The following is an 18,694-nucleotide window of genomic DNA, read 5'->3' as shown; positions in this document are numbered from 1 at the left end:
TGAACTCTGTATTATTGTGCTAGTAATTCTTAAAAGGTTTAACAATTATTGGTCAAAAGTAATCACAACACGTTTTGATTTATATAAGTTTATAAAAAGGTATCCTTTATGTTCTGTTGATAATATCCCTCATAAAGTAGTACATGCTAGGGATGGACATATATTAGGAATCACTTGTAAAGACTGCTCCTGAAGCCATCTAGGTGAGACTTTTCATTTGAATACAGTTTTTAAAATACCCAAAACTCGGATTTTGGGAAGAATACAAAGATTCAGAACTGATAGAGAAGACTGAAAACAACAGTTTAGAAAGAAAGAAGAAAGAGGAAAGTCAAAAGTGAGTGTTGTGAGGAAAGCCAAGGGAGGAGACAATGAAAAGAGGAGGAGAGGTCAACAATGACAAATGAGATATGTTCAAGCAAGACAAATACTGAAGAAATACCAATGAATTTGGCAATCAGGATTCCAGTGATCACTTAATCAAGTGCCATTTGATGCTAACATACTGCTATTGATAGTAAAAATTTCATACATTTGCATTTATATTTTTCAAAAATGAAATGTTATATTTCATCTTAAATAAAACATGCATTATGCCAAGTTCTTCATTTTAATAAGTACTTCAGAATCAATAAAAAGAGTGATTTAAATCTTGCTATTTTGTGACTGATGTATAAAATTTTTTATAATTTTCTTGATGTTAGAAAAGTACATATTAAACTAGAATTGCATATGACAGCAATGTAAATAGCTGATTATAAATATATTATGTATGCCTTAAGTTTTTCTGAATATGTGCTACTTTATGGGTAATATTATCAATAGGACATAAAAGATACCTTTTAATAAACTTATACAAATCATAATGTGCTGTGATTACTTTTGACCCAGATCAAAAGATGAGATTATAATATGTAAGTCTTAGAACACATCGATTGGTTGCATCCTACATGCCTCAATCAGGGCCTGGGACAGAGAGGAGCCTGCAACCAAGGTACATGCTCTTGACTGGAATTGTACTTGTGACCCTTTGACCTGCAGGCTGATGCTCTATCCACTGAGCCAAACTGGCTAGGGCAGAAATTAACTGAATTTTAATTGTAATTTAAGGACAAAATTATTTTTCAGGTGGGAAGAAAATTCTAGATTTGCAGATAAAACTATTTATAGCCTGGAACAGACCAAAATAAAATGCTGTGAGGGAAATAAGATTTTAAATATAATACTTCGCCCATAATGGAAATGTACGTATTACCTTATTCTATATATTCTATATAATAAAAGCATAATATGCAAATCGACTGAACAGTGGAACTGGTCGCTATGACATGCACTGACCACCAGGGGGCAGATGCTCAATTCAGGAGCCTCTCCCACCTCCACTGAAGGCGGGCAGTAAGGAGCAAGGGGTCTCAGGCTGCAAGAGCCCTGGACTGCGTGAAGGTGCAGGCTGGGCTGAGGGGACCCCTACCCCCCCATGCATGAATCTTGTGCACTGAGCCTCTAGTCCTATATAATAAAAGGCTAATATGCAAATTGTCCCCTCCACTGGGAGTTCAACCGGGAGTTCAACCAGGGGGTGGGGCCAGCCCACCAACTGCCTGCGACCCTTCCCCCACGGCTGGCTCCACCTGCAGTCCCTCCCCTCAGCCGGCCTGGCCTGATCTGCCCCGATCAGGGTGGGCTAGCCAGACCCCACCCGTGCACGAATTCGTGCACCGGGCCTCTAGTACTGTATAAGAAGAAGTAACAAAACAGTTATTTTTAAAGCTTTGAATTTTCTTTTGAAAACAGCTTTGACAATATAGAAATGTGATCATTATCATTCAAAAATGGACTTGGAGCACAGGCAACAAAAAACCCCCCATAAGTTAGACTTCAAAAAAACCCCGAAAACTTTTGTACATAAAGGGAAATAAGAGTGAAAAGGCAACCTATGAAATGGGAGAAAATGTTTGTAAACCACATATCTGATAAGGGATTGACACTATAAGGAACTTCTAAAACACAAGAACAACCTCATTAAAAGATGGGCAAAGACTTGAATAGACACTTCTCTAAAGAAGATACAGAAGACAAATAAGCACATAAAAGATGCTCAATATTAATAATCATTAAGGAAATGCGAACTAAAACCACAGTGAGATACCAGGCACACTCATTAGGATGGCTGGTATTGAAAAAAGAAAACAAAATTAATACATGTTGGTGAGGATGTGATGAAATCGAGACCTTTGTCCTTATGCATTGCTGGTGGGAATGTAAAATGCTGCAGCTGCTGTGAAAAATAGTATAACAATTTCTCAAAAATTAAACACAGAATTGCCACAGGATCCAGCAATTCCACTTATGGGTGGAATTGAAAGCAAGGACTCTAACAGATATTTGTACACCATGTTCGTAGCAGTATTATTCACAACAGCCAAAATGTGGAAGCAACTCAAGTATTCATCAATGGATAAATAAAATGTGGTACACACATACAACGGAATATTATTCAGCCTTAAAAATGAAATTCTGACACATGCCACAACATGGATGAACCTTAACAGCATTATGCTAAGTGCAATAAGCCAGTCACAAAAAGAAACACTGCATGACTATACTTATATGAGGGACCTAAAATAGTCAAATTCAGAGACAGAAAGTAGAATGTGTGATTTCCAAGGGTTGGGGAAAGAGGAGAACAGAGAGTTATTTAATAGGTATAGAGTTTCAGGTTTGCAAGATGAAGAGTTCTGGAGATTAGATGCACAATTATGTGAATGTACTTAATGTCATGGAACTATACACTTACAACAATAAAAAGAATGGACTTGGAAATGAGTGTTAAAAACAGAATCACAGTCATTTTCAGGATGAAGATATAATTGTTTAGGCACAGAGGGAGAGGAAACGATTGCATTATTTGTATGTGTATTTTATTATGTCCATATGGTACCTGGATTTCAAGCTCAGCGATGTGCTGCTGCAGTTCAGCCACAGCAGCTATGCTATCTGCTTCCCGCAGTCTCACGGCCATCACTTCTTCCTTGTTCTAGGGTGGCAAACAAAACAAGCCAATAATAAACCATACAATTAACCAAACTAAAGATAAATTAATACAGAAACAGAAACACTGTAACCTATCTTAAAATTCAGAAAATAACAAATAAGCCCATCAAATAAGAAAATGCCATTATCTCCTAAACTTGGTATGAAATGAATATACAGGATAGCACCCCACCTTTAAATATTAAGAAACATCATTCACACAAATTAATATTGCTCAAAATATTTAAATTAAAATTTAACTTAATTAAATTTTTTAAAATTACTAGTAACTAAAGTTAAGTTTTTTATAAAAGAACAATTATTGAAAACTTTGAAACCCTTAACCAGGACAACAGAATAACAAAGATATGAATACTAATAATGTTAGTAGATAATACTTTAAAAATCATATTCTTTCTGAAGAATAAATGTTAATAAATATTTACATCGTATTACAAATAATAATAAAAATTAGACTGTAACACAATTCTGCATAATATTTACCCCACCACCTCAAAATGTCACAAAGAAAAAACTCTAAAACCATATTCTACAATATCCGTGCTGTCACAGATTAGAGGAAACTGAGACATGCTAGGAAAATCTGAATAAAATCTGTAGTTTAGGACTAACATTGTATCAACATTCACTTCTTAGTATCAATAAAGGTACCATGGTTATGTAAGATGTTAACATCAGGACAAGCTGATGAAAGGGTCTATGGAAATTCTCTGCACTATCTTTGCCACTTTTCTTTAAACATAAAATTATTTTAAAATCAAGAGTAAAAATATCTCAGCCAGTGTGCTCAGTGGTTGAGCACTGACCCATGAACTAGAAGGTCACAGTTCAATTCCAGGTCAGAGCACAAGTCCGGATTTTGGGTGTGATCCCCAGGAGGCAACCAATCAATGATTCTTTCTTATCATGTTGTTTCAATCTCAATCTCTCTCTCTCTCTCTCATTCTCTCTCTCTCTCTCTCTCTCTCGTCAATAAACACATTTTTTTTAAAAAAGAATCTTTTCAAAAAGTAAAAAAATCTGAAGCAAATACAGTAAAACAGAAAAAATATCATATATTGCTTTCCTACTTAAAATGTTTTACTAGCCTCCCACAGAGCAAAACCCAAACTTATTGCCATGAGTATAAAAATTTACATATAAGAAGTAGGGTCACAGCCTATCTTCCTGGCTTCATCTCATTAAGCTTTTCATTATGTACAAGACTCAGCAACCAAGTTCTTTCCTGCTTTTGAACTCTGTGACCCTATTCATGCAGGGTTCTTGTGCTGGCTCTTCACAAGACTAATTCTTTTTTTTTTTTTAATTAAATCTTTACTGTTCAGATTATTACATTTGTTCCACTTTTTTCCCCCCATAACTCCCCTTCTCCCAGTTCCCGCCCCACCCTCCGCCCTCACTCCCCACCCACTGTCCTCATCCATAGGTGCACGATATTTGTCCAGTTTCTTCCCGCATATCCCACACCCCTTTCCCCCCCAAGAATAGTCAGTCCATTCCCTTTCTATGTCCCTGATTCTATTATGATCACCAGATTATTCATTCACTTGATTCTTAGATTCACTTGTTGATAGATGCACGTTTGTTGTTCATAATTTGTATCTTTACCTTTTTCTTCTTCTTCCTCTTCTTAAAGGATACCTTTCAGCATTTCATATAATACTGGTTTGGTGGTGATGAACTCCTTTAGCTTTTCCTTATCTGTGAAGCTCTTTATCTGACCTTCAGTTCTGAATGATAGCTTTGCTGGATAAAGTAATCTTGGTTGTAGGTTCTTGGTATTCATCACTTTGAATATTTCTTGCCACTCCCTTCTGGCCTGCAAAGTTTCTGTTGAGAAATCAGCTGACAGTCGTATGGGTATTCCCTTGTAGGTAACTGAGTTTCTTTCTCTTGATGCTCTTAAGAGTCTCTCTTTGTCTTTTGCTCTTGGCATTTTAATTATGATGTGTCTTGGTGTGGTCCTCTTTGGATTTCTTTTGTTTGGGGTTCACTGTGCTTCCTGGACCTGTAAGTCTATTTCTTTCACCAGGTGGGGGAAGTTTTCTGTCATTATTTCTTCAAATAGGTTTTCAATATCTTGCTCTCTCTCATCTTCTGGTACCCCTATAATTCTGATGTTGGTATGCTTGAAGCTGTCCCAGAGACTCCTTACACTATCTTCGTATTTTCGGATTCTTTTTTCATTTTGCTTTTCTGGTTGGGTGTTTTTTGCTTCTTCGCATTTCAAATCTTTGCCTTGATTCTTGCGCTCCTCTGGTCTGTTGTTGGGAGTCTGTATAGTAATCTTTATTTCAGTCCGTGTATGCTTAATTTCTAGTTGGTTCTTTATCATAACATCGAGGGTCTCATTAGATTTCTTGAGGATCTCACTACATTTATCGACGGCTTCTAGACAGTTCTTAAGAGACCTTAAAAGTGTGGTTCTGAACTCAATATCCTCCATTGACAGTTTTGTCCTGTTTCTTTGTCTCCGCATTTTTTAGGCTTTCTTGGTGCACCCCCTAGTGGTCTTTGTGCACAGTCTTGTTGTAGTTAAGCCTTGATTGTTGTCTGCAATACCGGGGGTGATTTGACCTCCAGGCTAACTGGCTATGAGAGTCCACTGTGTCTGCAGTGGGAGAGCTTCTGTGCTGGATCTCTAGGGCGGTGCTAATCTAGCGTTTGCCTGAGGCTATCCCGCAAATGGCTCTGCGCAGGGCTTGGGCGGGGCGGGTCCCCGGGGATCTACAGGGCGGGCCGGAGTGAGCAGTTATGGCTGCTCTCAGTCCCGTCCCTAGGGGCTCTGCCTCACAGAGTCCCAGCAACTGCTGCAAACCTCGGAGAGAAAGCTGCCTTCGAGTTCCGACCAAAGCCAGACAGTCCCGCTTCTCCCGTTTGAGTCTGGGTCCCTAAAGACTCGCCCGGATCTGGAGCTCAGAGTCTGAAACTCCCTCCCGATTGAAAACAACAACCGCGCCCTCCGCCTCCAGCCCGCTCCGCGTGCACTCCGCACCTTAGTATTTCACTTCAGCACTGCGCCTCCTCTGAGTCTGGGTATGATATTCTCTTTCCTCCTAGTTGTAGAATTTCCACTCAGCCAGCCTTCCTGTGGTTCTGGATGATGTCCGTTCTGTCTTTTAGTTGTTTTTTGAAGTGGTTGTTCGAGGCAGCAATCTCCGGCGTTAACCTATGCCGCCATCTTGGTTTCTCCAAGACTAATTCTTTGCTACTCTTTAGGTCCCACCTCTCATACCACCTTCTAGCACCACATCTTAATTCCCACTTCCTTTTAACTCCCAGTCCACAGTATATCATTGGTAATGATCTTATCCATTTTTACTTATTATCTCACTAAACATTATGTCCACCTTCTTCACTACTGTATCCTCAGTACCTATAAGAGTAACTGACAGGAATGGCTATCATCAACAAATCAACAAACAACAAGTGTTGGAGAGGATGTGGAGAAAAAGGAACCCTTCTGCACTGTTGGTGGGAATGCAGACTGGTGCAGCCACTGTGGAGAACAGTATGGAGCTACCTCAAAAAACTAAAAATGGAACTCCCATTTGACCCAGTAATCCCACTACTAGGACTATATCCCAAGAAACCAGAAACGCCAATCAGAAAGGATATATGCACCCCTATGTTCATAGCAGCACAATTCACCATAGCTAAGATTTGGAAACAGTCTAAGTGCCCATCAGCAGATGAGTGGATTAGAAAACTGTGGTACATCTACACAATGGAATACTATGCTGCAGTAAAAAAAAAAAAAAAGGAACTCCTGCCTTTTGCCAACAGCGTGGATGGAAATGGAGAGCATTATGCTAAGTGAAATAAGCCAGTCAGAGAAAGATAAATACCACATGATCTCACTCATTTGTGGATTATAGAGAACAACATAGACTGATGAAAAGGGACAGATCCAAAGACTGAGAAACAGCGATCAGGCTATCAATCCCCAGAAGGAAAGTAGGGGAGGGCGGGGGTAAAGGGAAGAGATCAACCAAAGGACTTGTATACATGTATATAAGCCAAACCAATGGACATGGACAACAGGGGGATGGGATCGTGAGTGTGCGGGGGGGGGGGGGAGGTTGGGGGTTAATGGGGGGGATGAGGACACATTTGTAATACCTTAACTAATAATAATAATAAAAACAACAACAACAACAACAAAAACCTAAAAAAAAAATAAAAGAATAACTGACAGCCCTAGCCGGTTTGGCTCAATGGATAGTGCGTCAGCCTGCGGCCTCAAGGGTCCCGGGTTCCATTTCGGTTGAGGGCACCAAAAACAAAAAGAAAAAGAAGAAGAAGAAAAAAGAGTAACTGACAGAAGACAGCCAAATATTTGACTTTATTCTCAAATACATAAGTAGATGCCATCATTCTTTGAAGTCTCATAATCTCGCCTCCGCCCAAACCGATTTGAGAATCACTGTCCTAGAATATGTAAATTACACCTATTTAAAACGAAAATATTTGCCTAGACACTTTGTAAGTAACATGACAAAGAAACAGGTACCATAATGCCCTTCTGTCAATGTAAAAAACGGTACAACATTCAGAAGGGTAATTTAACAAAATCTATGAAAAGAACTAATGTATTTACCCATTCACCAAACAATAACATTTACAGGAATTTATCCTACAAGAATGTGTAGATACATTTCTATACATCTGAAATTATGTATTTTACAAGGTTATTCATTATACTCCGTTTATAGTAGTAAAACACTGGGAACAACCCATCTGCCCATCAATAATGAGAAGACACTTCAAGAACTGATATTTAAAACTTTAGAAAACATATGGCAAAAAAAAAAAAAGCAAAAGCAGAATATACAGTATGCTAACTTTCATGTAAAAGAGTGAGGACAAGAAAAAGTATGAACATTTACTTCACAATATTTGCCTAAAAGAAACTCTAAAAGGACTTATGAAAAAATAAAAGCATAACCTGGGGGTAAAAAATGAAAGAGATATGTGGTAGGGTCAGGAAGAGAATGAGACAGAAGGGGTGTTATAATATTAGTATTATAATCATAGTAAAAATACCGTGACTGACTTTCCTCACTTAACATTATTTATTACACAATTTTATAAGTTTGTATATAAATTAATATGTTTTCTCAATATATGTAGAACTAGAGAACCTAAAATCTTCCTATAATCTTCAAATTTTAATTTATGTAGAAAATCCCACAATCCCATTACTGAAATCTTAGGATCCAGGGGTGCTATGAAATTTCAGATATTTTAGATTTTACAAAAGTAATATGATATATCCAGTAGGAGCTGAGGGGGCATCCATAATGAAACAGTATACTCAATGCTCAACACAATGAGGCAGTGAAGTATAAATACCCACACCAACTTGGATAAATAAAAATGATAAATGGCCATATTTCAATTCAAATCAGGTTTTGCTTCCAAATGAATTTGTGTAAAATTTATGAAAAAAACCTTTGGGTTTTATAGTGTTTGGGATTTTCATATTGGGAATCATAGACTTGTACTATGATATTAAAGTGGGAACATTCAAATTCAGTTACAGAGGGAAAATAACATTAATATTAAAATAGCATCCTGACATTTTAAATAAATAAAAAATTAAATGAACTTTATTATTGTTTATCAACAAATAATAAGCTATAATCATATAAAACTAAATGAAAATTAATCAGATTTATATAATTAAAGGACAGGCTTCCTTGAAAGATAGGTTTGTTCCTGAATTGTTCCAACATAACAAGGTAAAATACACTTAATCAGAATGTACTAGGTGCTAGAGAGACAAATAACACACTAGTCATTCTTGAAATAGGCAAAAGGCATTATAAAAGATTAAATAAATCATTATACAGCTTAAATGCAGGGGAAATATCAGAGTCAGCATCTGTAACATACTTCACAGAGGTATTAATAAACATTAAAAATTTTTTAAATCTCAAAAGAGTTCTTAAATTCTCTAAAATTCCAAATCTGAGCCTATTGCTTAAATTCAAAGAAAATTATTTTCGTCAGCAAATTCCCCAAATATTTATTTCCAAAGAACACTTTACTTTGATTAAAAGGTGGGAAGGCATTTGAGGAGAAACATTAAATCCAATAATAGTGTTATCAACACGTTTTAATAAAAACTTATAGCAATAATGAAAAACATTACATTTAGTTCTTTAATAAAAATGAGTCAGCAGACAATATAGCATAATAAAAACTCAGTAAAATATTAGTGTAACAAATCAAGTTGATATAAACTCATCCCACATCATTTTATTTCTAAATTAGTCTAGTCATATACTTCAAGAGGGACTCCTCTTAAATTAGTACAAATTTCAGTACTGCCTACAGATTTCTGTCAGTGTAAATTGTAACAGCCATGCATATTAATTAGGATGTAATTTCATCTCTGGATTTCAGTGACACTGATAAACCACTCAAGCTTCACTCTTGGTTTTTAATGACACCAGAACAAGTTGATGGAATTACAGCTTTATATGTGCCATTGAAAGTCTTATTTCTTATCATAGAATAATAGGACTGGAATCTTTAAAGGGCATCATTCCTACTATCTCACCATGGAAAGATGGATATCTAGTTTATTTTTTAAATCCCATAATTTGCCCTCAGCAATCCATTCTAATGCTCAGACCACAGCATCTCTTTAGTTATTTCACACACACACACACACACACACACACACACACACACACACACACCCTCTCCTCCCACCCCACTTCCCATCTCCTCTCTCTTTCACCACTGCTATACTATAAACTTATTTCAGGAAAAAACATACTTGCATTCTAATGCTTTTACATGCTTTATGAATTCAAACACTTCACACAAAAATAGAAAAACTTATGAAAGTAGTAATGAGAAATGGACACAGTTTTCCCAATCCAATGGCACACACCCATTTCTTTTGCTCTCTACTCTATCCAGAAAACATGTGAATATATTCACTGCCCACTAATAAGGTACCTATCAAAGCAGAGCTGCCCTAACCTCTCTAAATTACCTATCTTCTTGGTTGAGACCTTAAAAGCTTTGGTTTTAAAGGGCTATTGGTCAAAAGAAATGTTGCAGACAGATACCAGTTTTAACCCCTTGGTTAACTTAATTTCATGCACTGGCACTTAACCAAGTGGTCGAAAACAAGGTTTCCTACCTGAAATCTACCTCAGAGCAAGATGCCCTGCCCTGGTCTGAAAGCAACCACCAAACCAAGTTCAGAAAAACTGGAACATTAAACTAGTTTTATGGCTTTATTTGGTTTAAAGATGATGTAATCAATAATGAGATAAAACAAAACAGGAATTTTTATATTGACAAAAACAACTAGCTACTTGATATGTTTACCTTGCATTCAATCTCTGCTTGTTTGCGTTTTGCTTCACTTAACTGAGTAAGCAGTCCTTTGTTCTGCGCAGAAAGATACTGCACCTTCTCCTGTAGACTGATCACCTCTTGTTCTGCTCTTCGAAGATGGTTACTATTGATCTGGTTCTAATAATAAAAAAATACAAATACTCAGATTATACATATAAAAGGCCTGAAAAAACTCATAAATTTCTACCTACCCATTTCATGCTTATACAACATTATAAAATATGTTGGTATATTACTTATAGGTAGATTTTATTCAACAAATACTTAAAAACTAAAAAAAGTGAAAGATTTATAAAACTGCTTTAAAATCAAATTAATGAATTCATAAGGTCCATAATTAGAAACTCTCATTATAGCTCAATTTGCCATCTATACTAATAAAAGGGTAATATGCTAATTAAACCAGACATCTTCCGGACATCCTTCTGAACAAAGCCACAGTGGTGAGGCAATCAGGCCAGCAGAGGAGAGCAGTTAGGGGCAATCAGGCCAACAGGGGAGAGCAGTTAGAGGTGATTAGGCAGGCAGGAAGAGTGGTTAAGGGTGACCAGGCAGGCAGGCAGGCAGGTGAGCAATTAGAAGCCAGCAGTCCCAGATTGCGAGAGGGATGTCCTGGGGATTGGAGAGGGTGCAGGCCGGGCTGAGGGAACCCCCTCTTGCATGAATTTAGTTCACTGGGCCTCTAGTTATATAATAAATACCTATAAACTACAAGGATGGTCACATAGAACTTGAAGGTATTAATTTCTGAAATAGGCAATGTGGTACAAAGTGGGTAGATACAGGATGAGGATGAATTTAGCTCTTCTTTCCAATTATCAAAATAAAGCACAGACCAATTGAAGGTGCCATCACCATTTACTGGATGTAAACCTGTTGTCAAAAATGTTCCATGTGCATGTCTACATTCTTCCAATACACAGAACAGTCTACTTTCATGGAGCATGGACTGAGTTTGAATTCTGGCTTACTATTTGGTGATTAAGCTAACTAGTTAATATTTCTGAGTCTCAATTTTCTTACTTGAAAATGTATATAAAAATACTACTATCCTGGCCTCTGTGGCTTAGTTGGTTGGAGCATCATCCCATACACCGAGAGGTCGCAGGTTAGATTCCCAGTCAGGGCAGATACCTAGGTTGTGGGTTTAATCCCTAGTTGGGCACATTGAGATAGCAACAGATTGATGTATGTTTCTCTCTCACATCGATATTTTCCTGTCTCTCTTTTTCTCTCTCTTTCTATCCCTTCCTCTCTCTAAAATTAATTTAAAAAATACTACCTATTTCTCATTTGGTTTTCTTCAGAATTAACTGAGATAATACATGTAACTAGCTTAAAATATATAGTAAGAACTCAATAAACACTAGCTGCTTCATGTTTTATAATTATAGGACATGCTAAAAAAAACCCCACAGAACTTGAATCAACTGACTTGAGATAATTTTTCCATTCAGGCTTAACCCAGCCTGAATTTTCTCAACCTCAAATTATTCTATCAGGGGCCTGAAAGCAACAATAGGAATTTTCATAACCAAAGACAAGTAAAATCTGGCTCCTCGTTTAACAGTTCTTCAGCCTTGGTCAAGTTATCTAATCCCATCAAATTTCAGTACACTGGTATAAGCACAGATATTCCCACTTGCCTTTCAAGGCTGTGTTGTAAGAATTATATGAGAAAAGTTTATGAAAGGAGTCTCACACAATGCCTGAAACTTAACAGATACTTAATAAATGCTCAATTGTTCCTATCATATCTATTCTGAAACCAACCCTGCCTCTAGTTTTAATTAAAAATCTGGATTACCTAATAGATTTAAGATCCAACATTTCTTACCACTTCTGGATTTCTTCATCTTCATTTTTACTTATCTTTCTGACTCACAGAAGAAATGCCTCCTTTCTAAGTAATGCCTCTATTTTACTCTCTTCCTTTTCATTTTCAACGAATACTGTCTGTCTACAAAATTGTAGTAAACTCTTGGTATTGTATTCAAAATGTTCCACCACCCCTTTCTACTGCCTTGCCTTCTACCATTTAAACAAATAACTACACTTCAGAGGAACATACCTTTAAGATAAGCTGTAAAGAATTCCCACAGATAAAACTCCTCCTGCACCCTGATTACAATTCCATGACCCAGAATGACAAAACACATTCAAAACCCAAAAATTGGCTATGAATGAGAAACAGTAAATAAAAAAATAGCAAGAAGAGATTTTTAAGAACCCTATATAACAAATCACAGGGACTTTATATAAGATAATTTATGTTAAAAAAGAAAGATAATTTATGTTCAAAATTATTAGACATAAAAAAGGAAGCAAAAGCAAAGCACAAGTTACTGTCAAGAAAATCTGACAAATTTTAAAAAATAACCAAGTGCAATTTCTAAAAATAATATAGCCACTGATATTAAAAATCCAATTAAAGATTAGATTAAATACACTGAAGAAACAATTAGTGTCTCAGAAATCAGACATAGGAAAGGGAATAAGAAAGTACAAAAAAACCAAAACTGCCTAATAGAGGTTGCAGGATAAAATAAAATAAAATAAAATAAAATAAAAAAGGAGGTGAGAGATGATGGTTTAAGACAGCAATTTTCAACCTTTTTTGTTTCCCGGCACACCAGAAAGATATTATATTTTTGCCAATCTTACAAAAAAATGGATATAATTTTTATTCATTCATATATGATGTCTTCTATTGTGTTGGCTGTTGTCATTTTTTTTTATTTCACAACCTAAGGCAGGTTGGGGAACATCTGGCCCATGGGTCATATAAGGCCAGCAAAATCCTTTGGTCTGGCCCTGCCAAGTCATTAGGGGTGAGTTAATTAAATGTTTGACCAAATATAGCAGGCTATTTTTTTTAAATATGTTTTATTGTTAATAGTATTACAGATATTTCCCATTTAGCAGGCTAATTTTTAAGTTGATAATTTTGTATGGCCTGCAAATGATGTTATAAATATCCCAATGGCTGTTGGCAGAAAAAAGGTTCCCTATCCCTGATCTAAGGGAAAAGAGGTCAGTGCCCCTGACTAAATGGTCAGGTACTGCATGTTTTAAAAATTCTTGCAGCACACCGGCTGAAAATTGCTGATCTAAGAGATGATAATAGTTGAGAATTTTTTACAACTGAAAGAAAAAAAAAGAAAATATATATAAATCCACATGAAGTTCAGGAAACACAACTAGTCCCAAACAGGACAAATAAAATCCTTACTAAGACAGAATGTAACAAAGCTTAGAATGCTAAAGAAAAGAAAAGGCAAACGAAGGTAAAATCTGAGTCTGTGAAGGGGGAAAGTGAAATATCTGGCAGACATATATATTAACAGGAAAAATATGTAGTGCTTAAAAAAATAAATTTCATCCTCCAATTCTATACTCAGCTAAACTTTTACACAAGAGTGAGGGAAAGCATATTTATTTTTAGAAAGTACGAGTATAAATATATGATTGAAACTGGAAAGAAACTTAAATAAAAGAATAGAGAGCAAAAAATTGGTAAAATAGGTAAACAAATTCAAACGAGCACAGACTCCATAAAACAACAATAATGCCTAGTAATTTGGATGTATAAAAAAGATATACAATAACAGTAAAATGTAAGATCTGAAGATGGAAGAAGAGCACATGAAGTTCGTCTAAGGCCCTTACTACAGTTTGGAAGGAAGACAGAGATAATTACTAACTTTAGTCTTTGTTTAGTCAAATAAGCATTTTCAATATTTTTCAAGTAATATACACTAATAGAAAAGAAATTATGAAAGTCACACTAGAAGAGAGAAAGAAAAATGAAAGTAAGCCAATAAAAAGCAATAAAGGAGGAAAAAGCAGAGAAAAGGAAGACATAAAAATTACAAAGTAACTGCAAATACATCATAATAAAGACTTTTGAATTCTGTCAGGAATCTAGAGAGTCAGAAAGTGCATTGTGCTCATCCTTTCAATTAAAAAAAGAAAAAATGCCAGTCAAACTCTACATTCATGACTTTTGTTGAACCCATAGAAGTGAGGTCAGAGGGCAATCAACTAGCCCCAAATCTAAGGAGAGACAAGGGCAGAAGCAGTTGGAAACTATTAAGCATATTTCAACTAGAATAAGTACCAGATTGGTGGAGGCCAAGTGTGGAACCCAAGGGCGCAGCAAAGTTCACAAATCTCTTCATGGCCCCCAACAGGTATATACAAAAAATATTGATGAGAACCTTGAAAAAGAGAGGTCAACAGTACAGGCCTGAGGGAGGGGAATAGCGGCCAATACGGGAGGGGCAGTAACTCTTGCTTGCCTCCTTTAAGGAATAAAAGGTTTAATTTGCTTGGAATACTAATCTCCTAGGGGCACTAGGGAAATTTTTGTATCTGAGGAAGGGGCAGGACTATATATGGGCTAGGACTATAGTTGCGGGTCTGGCAGGAGTACTAAGAAGGCCAAATACCCCAGGTCCAGGGACAGTGCAGCCTAAGGCTGAGACTTTATCAGAACAATAGGACAGAGGTATTTTCTACCAGCCAACTTCCTGTAACAGGTAACTGGAATACTGCTAGAGAATGACCCTCTCTGAGGTGCTATGCAAAGGGAAGACCTAGAGACATTGAGAAAATGCTTGGCAAACCAGCCCCCAATCTAAAAATAAGATATTGTTAGAGGAATTTGAAGTCTGTGGTGTAATGAAGGTTAACCACAGAAACAAACCTCAAACCCAGCCCAACTCCTAACTATATTAACTCAAATCCCCCACATTAAAGTCCCAGAAGGAAAGGTGTGCGCATAACCAGGCACAAAAACTATTTACCTTAGTCTACTGTCCTACACAAGGTATCCAATTTTCAACACAGAAAATTACAAAGCTTAGGAAAAGGCAAGAAAAACAAAACATTACCAAGAGACAAAGTAATCAACAGAACCAGCTTCTTATATGACACAGATTTTAAAATTATCGGCAGGGTATTTAAAATAAGTGTGATTAATGTGCTAAATGCTCTAAGGCATCAGTTCTCAACCTGTGGGCTGCGAATCCTTTGGCGGTTGAACGACCCTTTCACAGGGGTCGCCTAAGACCATCCTGCATATCAGATATTTACATTACGATTCATAACAGTAGCAACATTACAGTTATGAAGTAGCAACGAAAGTAATTTTAGGGTTGGTCACAACATGAGGAACTGTATTTAAAGGGCCAGAAGGTTGAGAACCACTGCTCTAAGGGAAAGGTGAAAAACATGTAAGATCAGATAGGTAATATCAAAATAATGGAGAGAAAAAGAAGAGAGCATCCAAGAGTTGCTGGTTATCAATCTAACACATGTGTAACTGAAATACCAAAAGAAGACAGTGTGAAACAGAAGAATATTTGGAGAATGACCCAGAATTTTCCAAATTTTATGGTACACATACATCCACAGGTCCAAGAAACTCAGAGAAAAAGTAAAGAAAAAACCACTCAACTCATATTTCCCAAAAGAGACTGTCAAATTTCATTGAAATTTGAAAATTTCAAGTTTATCACTTAAAGTTGTTCAGAGCATCTTTTTAAAAAGTATTTTCACTGAATCTATGCCAGGTAGGGCAAAGGTACGTTTACGGTTGTGAGTATGCAAAACATAGAGTTTATTCTTACTGTACATTATTATTTACAAGTTTTTTTCCATACAAATTTGTAAACCTACTTTTGCCCCACCCTGTATTTACCAGGCATGTTCCTTTTTTATTCTTAATAGTGTTTATTTGTGTCTTCTTTATTTTCTTGAAGTCTTGCTTTATCTTACTAAACCAGATTCAAGAAGACACAGAAAGCCTGAGATTGGTAACCCTTCAACAACTAGGATCAATAGTTTCTATACTCACAAAATAAGACTGTTTAAAGATAGAAATTCCAGCAAATATTAAAATAATGAGTAACTCCAATCTTATATAAAATTTCTGAGAACAGAAAAAGATAAAATATAACCCAACTCATTCACCTTGGGGCAAAAATCAGGAAAGAGTCTCCCCAAGAAGGAAAATCTAACTTAGGTTCAACAAAACCTAAAGTATGAAAAACCTGAATCCAGCAATGGTCATGAGTTGTATATGTCTCTGTGTAAACGTCCTGTCACAACCTTGTTTGCCTTTTAGCACTTTAAGAATAGTTTCTCAGTGTAACTGGTTTGCTTTACAATCCTATATATTTTATTTTATGCATTAAAAAGCATTATTTTGAGAAGGAGTCATGGGTTTCAGACTGAAAAGGGGGTTCATGGAACAGAAAAATAATAAAACCCCCTGATAAAAGAAGCTCTTCGAGATACACACAAGGAAACATGTGCAGAGATGTTCAGAGAAGCACTATTTACAATAGCAAAATGGGTACAAAGAGTGTGTGGTTCAATAACTCAGGTATGCACACTAGGTGGACTTTTCTAAAAGTCATTAGGAATGAAGGAACTGGAGCTATATGTATCATCAAGGACACATGACTTAACCTGGATGCTGGGTACATAGGTGTTTGATGTAAAACTCTTTGAATGATTAATATAGCATTACTACTAAACCACCATTTTTATTTTTCACATTTTGCAATGGGAAAACTTCATGGATCATCTCTAGTTCAACACTGGCACTTAGGAACCATTTCTCTTTTAGCAAAATTCATCCAAAATCACACTTATTAGTCAGGTACAATTCAAAATACAAAATCCTTAGGGAACCTTCCCCCAAACCACCTAGTTGGAACTAATTTTCCCCTCCATTCTCCATAGCAATTTCCAACTCTCTAATTACCACATTTCTGATTATATATTTTTCTAGTTATATTAAGACTAGAGGCCCGGTGCACAAAATTCATGCACAGGGGAGGGGGGAGGTCAGTCCCTCAGCCCAGCCTACACCCTCTCGCAATCCAGGACCCCTCAGGGGATGTCCCACAGGGATTGGGCCTAAACCAGCAGACAGACATCCCTCTCGCAATCCGGGACCACTGGCTCCTAACCACTCATCTGCCTGATCACCCCTAACCACTCTGCCTATCTGCCTGATCACCCCTAACCACTCTGCCTGCCTGCCTGATGCCCCTAACTGCTTGCCTGCCTGCCGGACCGTCCCTAACTGCTCATCTGCCTGCCCGATTGCCTCTAACTGCTCACCTACCTGCCTGATCGCCCCTAACTGCCTTTGCCTTGGCCCCCGCACCCAGGACCCAGGCATCCGTCCTCCACCAGCCTCAGGCACTCGGGACCCAGGCTTCCCTCTTTCTGGCAGGCCGCAGGCACCCAAGACCTGGGCTGGCTTTGCCTGGGCCAGCCACAGGCACCCGGCCGGCTTTGCCCGGGCCAGCTGCAGCGCAGGCACCCGGTACCCCAGGCGACCTCTCCCGGGCTCTGGCTTTGTCCAGAAAGATGTCAGAATGACGTCTGGAATGACATCCGGTCTATCCGGTCTAATTAGTATATTGCCCTTTTATTAGTATAGATATAACTGACATATAGCACTGTAAACATCAGTGATGGCGAACCTTTTGAGCTCGCGTGTCAGCATTTTGAAAAACCCTAACTTAACTCTGGTTCAGTGCCACATATAGAAATTTTTTGATATTTGCAACCATAGTAAAACAAAGACTTATATTTTTGATATTTATTTTATATATTTAAATGCCATTTAACAAAGAAAAATCAACCAAAAAAATGAGTTCACGTGTCACCTCTGACACGTGTGTCATAGGTTCGCCATCACTGGTATAAATCTAAAGTGTACAGCATAATGACCTGACTTAAATATATTATGAAGTGATTACCACAATACTTAATTAACGTCTATCATCTCAGAAAATAAATTATATTAAATATAGTTTGTGAATGCCTGATTCCTCAAGTATAAGTTCTTGGAAGGTTGGACAGTACTTTATTATCACAAGTTCTCGAAACCACATTTGTTGAATTTGACTCATTCACTTATACCCACTCTGAAATAAATCCTGAACATGGCTTAAAAGCTGTGTTTGCATCTTTAATATCTATACTGAGATAACATTTGATTATAAAAACTAGATTTCTACTTTTCATCTTACTATTATTTTTAACTACTACAATGAAAAATACAAGAAAATAACTCTGAACAATGTAAAACAAAATATATTTATTTATTTTAAAGGATTTACATATTCATGTTATGTTCGGGTTGGAATGACTGTTTTTTGCACATAAGTTTATAGACTGATACGTGAGTTAACTATGCCCCCTACTGACTGAATAAGTATTTTGAAAACAA

General features: G+C 36.9%; 1 protein-coding gene across 1 annotated transcript in view; it reads right to left on the bottom strand.

Moving 5' to 3' along the window:
• EVI5 (ecotropic viral integration site 5) overlaps positions 1–18,694 on the bottom strand; it is a 216,487-nt gene that overhangs the window by 59,260 nt on the left and 138,533 nt on the right. Inside the window, exons 17-18 of the mRNA XM_081087754.1 lie at positions 10,408–10,554; positions 2,942–3,037 (exon numbers count right to left, since the gene is read on the bottom strand). Coding sequence (XP_080943880.1) covers positions 2,942–3,037; positions 10,408–10,554 — 243 coding nt within the window. The remainder of the gene's footprint in view (positions 1–2,941; positions 3,038–10,407; positions 10,555–18,694) is intronic.

Source organism: Myotis nattereri (genome assembly GCF_964212035.1).
Source record: "Myotis nattereri genome assembly, chromosome: 3".
Taxonomy (NCBI): Eukaryota; Metazoa; Chordata; class Mammalia; order Chiroptera; family Vespertilionidae; genus Myotis; species Myotis nattereri.
This window is presented reverse-complemented; position numbering and strand designations above follow the sequence as displayed.